The sequence below is a fragment of the Fusarium graminearum genome, chromosome 1 (genome assembly GCF_000240135.3).
Source record: "Fusarium graminearum PH-1 chromosome 1, whole genome shotgun sequence".
Taxonomy (NCBI): Eukaryota; Fungi; Ascomycota; class Sordariomycetes; order Hypocreales; family Nectriaceae; genus Fusarium; species Fusarium graminearum.
This window is the reverse complement of record NC_026474.1, coordinates 2890731-2895823: the sequence shown is the minus strand read 5'-3', so window position 1 is coordinate 2895823 and position 5093 is coordinate 2890731. Positions and strand designations below refer to the sequence as shown.

Sequence of the window (5093 nt, the reverse complement as noted above, 5' to 3'; positions counted from 1 at the left end):
TGCCTGTGTCAAGACGGTTACCCGCCGATGGCAGAAGGATGCGCCCGAGATCTACGAGACTCTCGAGCTCTCCACCCGTGATGAGGAGTGTTGCTCACTTGAGATGTGCGCAACTCTTGAGTTGCATGAGCACGCTCGCTTCCCTTCTGGGTCTGAGCTCACTGGCTTTGTTGAGGTGGCAATCACAAACCCCAACCTCCAAAGCCACCGCTGGAAGTGTGTAACCCGCCTCACTCGGCCGTCTGAGCTTCACAGCGATGACAAGAAGTCGAGCGTATACACCAACGAGACCGGCATCCACCGTCGAGGCTGCAGCGATTCCAAGCCTGACTGCGACTGCCACTCTCGCCCTCGTCAGGACATCCATGTTCCTTTCCCTGCTGTCGAGTGGGCTAGCATCTTGAGCATGGCTGTTCAGTACCCTGATGTTGAGCACCAGCGCAAGAAGGAGAAGCGTACCAAGGGTGACGACCGCAAGAACCTCGACCGTGCTGGTAGCAAGCGCAAGCGCTCAGAGGACGACGGTGATGCCGCTTCATGGGCTCGCCGCGATCTCACAGGCAGCGACCTCATCTGCAAGGTGGCCATGTACCAAGAGCTTTGGTCGTGCGCCCCCGACTCGAACCGATGGGTTCGACAGGGCATTGTGTTCTGGCGATTCAACACAACTAACCAATGGTACAAGTACAACCCAGTTTTCAAGCCCGCTGGTACCTCATGGAGATGGTTGACTGTCAACGATCCCATGTCCCGTTACCACCAGCAAAAGGCTCTCGTCTACCCTTCAGCCTCTATGTCCCTAGACTCCATCATGTCTCCTACTCCTTCAATCAACCAGCATATGACAGCGGCGATGAACGAGACATTTAGTTCTGCATGGGATCCCAGTGTGAGCCTGGCCCAAGTGCCAAATGCCACTGCAACAAACAATGGACTTACACTATTCGAGTCCTTTTCTGGTGGCCTCGCTACACCTCCACCAACCGCAGGTCTACAAGGGTCGTACTCAGGAAGCTTTGACCACGGCATGCCTCCAAGCACAGGTGTTGGCTTCATCCCATCTACATGCAGCACAGCGGGTGAGAGCCATCCTGGTACTGGTCATGGGCACAGTCACAGCGCGGCTTACTACGATGCGCAAACGACACTGGCAGATCTAAAGCCTGTCATGTCTACTGTCAACCCCTACCAGAGCCCAACAACATCATCAGGACTGGATCTTTCAAGCTCCCTTGTCTATGATAACGCAGAGTGTGACACTGGCCTCCAAGGCTGGGACATGCCGGCGTTGGACGGGTGGTCCACAGGCGCAGGAAGTGGATCAGAATGGGGATCTCACCACAAGGTCGAGCCTAGCAGTGACCAGACAGCTCTATGGACACAATCACAATGGGCACAAATGGCGGGAGACCGTGACGGCAGCCCTCGACCGATGAAGCGAAGGAGAGGGGATGGCATTGATAGCCATATACCACCAACAATGACAGCAGCAGCGGGAGGATGGTGAATGGAGAAGCAAAAAGAGCGAATCATTGATGAGATGTAATGAAGCATTTACGCCGCCAACGTCTTAATAATCATGCCTGGGTATCAGGGTTGGCGTTTAGGAGCAACTATGGGAATTGTTTTTGATTATGGCAGTAATACCAAGTTCGTATCAGATACGACATGCATATCATTTGGTAGTTTATTCAACATTTACAAAAGACATTAATTAGCCAACTTCTCAGTATCCGTCTTGACTATGATGCATGACGTTCACTTGATTGATTCGTTTTCGGAAGCAGTTGCTCGTTTCAGTAAAATTCCCATCAGACGTCACAGATACATTATCATCGTATGTATCATGAATAGGTAGGCCAATGAAAGGTTTGGCTTTAAGTTCAAGATTGACAGGTCCTTGGTCGATCACTACATCACCAGACGGGCACTAGGCAGGGGACAGTGACGACATTCCCATCGCAAACAGGCACCAAAAGGATCGACACGACGAAGGCTTAGATGTCGATATGGAATTTAGTGCATCTATATCGCGATCCACTTGGATCGAGTTAAAACTATTGGAGATGAGGGAGAGGGTGTGAGGAGATATAAATGGCTTTTACAGTATCCCCTTGAACCACAGGGAAGAGAATCTATAACCCCAACCAGATGGCTATTATACAAGACATTATCGTTAAGGAAAAAGCAAATACTGCGGAAGATAAACTTGGAGAAGCCGAAAGGAGTAATAGAGAGACATTGGAGGGGAGAAAGATTGGGGAAGTGAGACATTGAGAGAAGCCATTGAAGAAAACAGATGGAACAGCCATGCCCTTGGACACGTGAGATGGTCTGAAAGTCAGTTGTGAGTTGCAACTTGATAGAGTAATGATGATGAAAGACCGTAAAAAGGATTGAGTATTTCAGCAACTGGAATTGATAAACAAGGGTTTTAAAGTAACAAGTTCGCTTCAAGAGTAAACGGGAACTTGACGGAACAAAGAGGGTGTGTTAGGAAAAGAATATGTCAAGGGAGGGGTGTACTGAGGGATGAATATTACTAAGTCTGAAGGGGTGCGAGGGTATTGATATTCATACGATAGATTTATGGAGTTTTTGAATATGAAGGAGGTCTACTAAGGGTGTTTTGAGAATTCGATATCCATTTGCAGGAGTTGAAGATGTTAGTTATGTGTCCCGTCTGCTGGTGAAGAAGCCTGTAGAGAATATTGCTTGAAGGGGTATGTATATTTAGGTAGAAGTGTCTGAATAAGGCGAACACTTGTCATGTATCGATATGGAAAGAGAGTGTCGGTTAGTGATACAATCCCTAGTCGAATGAAGCGGTCAAGATTTGTATCTCAAAGAGTTTGCTGGCACACGTGTGGTTCTGTACAACAAAGCACAAGATAGAAAGAGTGAACACAAATGGGTCAAAGAGGGAACGCCCCATGATATGTCAAAATGATTCAGTAGTATTCCATGGTAATGAGTTCAAAGACTGACCTGGCCTGGCCAGGCTTGAACACGACGCTCTTCCAAGATATTGAATTTTGGTGGAGTTATTTAGGGCGCTTGATCAAACATGCTCGTCAATGCGGCGATAAAAAACCATGAGATGACGACGCGACCGTAGAGTTGACCTTGTGGGACGATGACGACGATAATTCTTGGCCGACAAATATTCAAGAAGCAAAAGAGAAAAAAAGAAGAGGAGAGAAGGGAGAGAGAGAAGAAGAAGAAAAAAGAAAGAAAAAGAGGATGTGATGGTTTCAAATACCAAGGCAAGATGTGGTCAGCTGCATAGTACCTGCCTTATCTCGCGTCTAAATTCGAGCCAAGTTGAAGCTATGCTCTCTCTCACTAACACCTTCCTCATAAATAAGCGAAAATAGATACTGCGCCTTCCTCTCTATAATCGGTGAGGCCATGGACAAGGCCACAAGGCCACGACGGTAGGCCTTAGGCGACCAACGTGATTTATTTAGGTATTATTCCGAGACATAGAATCAGGCTTCTTTTTCGCTCTCTCTTCTGAGCCTGGTCATTTCAGTGCACCTTAGCGAACCAAAGGCCCTGTCAGATCCCTGTATTCGATCATTTTAACATCAAGCCACAGCCAATTGACCACAGCCCCCGCTATGGCGCGCTTGCAACCGTCGCCAGCCAATTTCCTTAGACGCCCGAATCTTGTGGGCGCCAACCGAGCAACGACATCCAATCCTTTGGACTTTATAACTTGTTGTTTCATGCTATTTCCAGTGGTTCTCAACGATCCCGTTGCAGGCATTGTTCCAGAGTTCTAGACCGCAACCCAATCCCTGCTCGACTCTATTTTCTCGCATCAGTCCCGTCCCTCTGGTCAGCCAACCGCTGCTGAGCTGTGAGTCTTATTTGAGACGTGTTGGCGGAAATATTCTCTTGGTGTTCTATAACCAGTCAGGCGGTTATCAAGATCCTAGCTCCGAAACAAGGAAAAAAACACGTTCTCTATTGTGGGAAACATTTTCTCTCTTAAACAAGGATCTGAAGTATCAATATCCTTGCACAAACGGATTCAAGATCTTAAACTGTCCTATCCAATGTGTGTCTGAGACTGCTGTTGTACCCCCTTGAGCGCTTCCCCAGACGAAACTGCGACGGAACATAGCCCCCCAGCTCTTGTTTCTGTTTCTGTTTCCCTTCAACTCTTGGGAAAATGAGCGTTGGCGCGGTTAAGTTTAATAGCACACATGTATGAGCTGCCGTCATCTTTATCCGCGAGATGGCTCGATACGATGAGATGAACTAGCTCATGCTACGCCAAGCTACACTCACACATACTCGACATGTCCTTAGCCGCGCCTTGTCCTCCCATGTCCCTGTCCCTGCCCCTTGTGCCCTGTCCCTGTCTTGATCGTGCTTTGCATGTTGAATAGTTACGGCTTTCTTTCCCGTCTCCATTTTGACTCCATCTGTACGAGGCCAGTTTCCTCGACCGTTGCCATGCTGGTCAACGATAGGTCCTTAGGCCACTTGGAGATGGGAGATGGATATCTATACCTTGCGTCCCAGATCTTGTGTTTCTAGCTAAAAGATCTCATGTTTTGTTCTCTGGGTGTCTGCTTGTCATTCTTTGCTTGATTGCCGTGCATTACTTGTCCCACTTGTGTTCTTGATTGCCTGGCTCTCGTGCAATCCCTTCATTACCACTCGTCCTCCCATCCTTTCCCCTCTGAGCCATTGCCATCCGTTCGCTGTCGTGCTCTCTTGGGTTGTTAGAGATTCTCTTTCGATAAGCGTTGACACGCATCACCCGTTGTTCGTGACTCACGAACACCAAATATGCTGAACTAGAGCCAGCGGTATACACCCTTTTTTCTTTCTTTTCCTTTGTCACGTCTTACTTCACTTCTTCTTTCTTCTTCTCTTTTACCTTGAACAAGCTCTTTGTTTCTTTTCCTTGTGTTGCCCTCCTTTACTTGAATATCAGCAGGACTGACTGAATCACCAACACTTTACCTGCGCCGGTCGGAGGATCTTTACCACTCCAAAGCCGCTCACTTGTTCAGCGACATACAGCAAAAAACGCAAATGGCCCCAATCTCTATTGATTTAAACAGTCTCAGGCC

The 5093-nt window shown here is 48.0% G+C and overlaps 1 protein-coding gene across 1 annotated transcript; it reads left to right on the top strand.

The window, feature by feature from the left end:
• Positions 1–103: 103 nt before the first annotated feature.
• FGSG_11850 (uncharacterized protein) lies at positions 104–1507 on the top strand (the record flags this gene model as incomplete). The annotated part of the gene is made up of 1 exon (XM_011318313.1): positions 104–1507. The coding sequence occupies one exon, from the start codon at positions 104–106 to the stop codon at positions 1505–1507; it is 1404 nt and encodes a 467-aa protein (XP_011316615.1).
• Positions 1508–5093: the final 3586 nt, after the last annotated feature.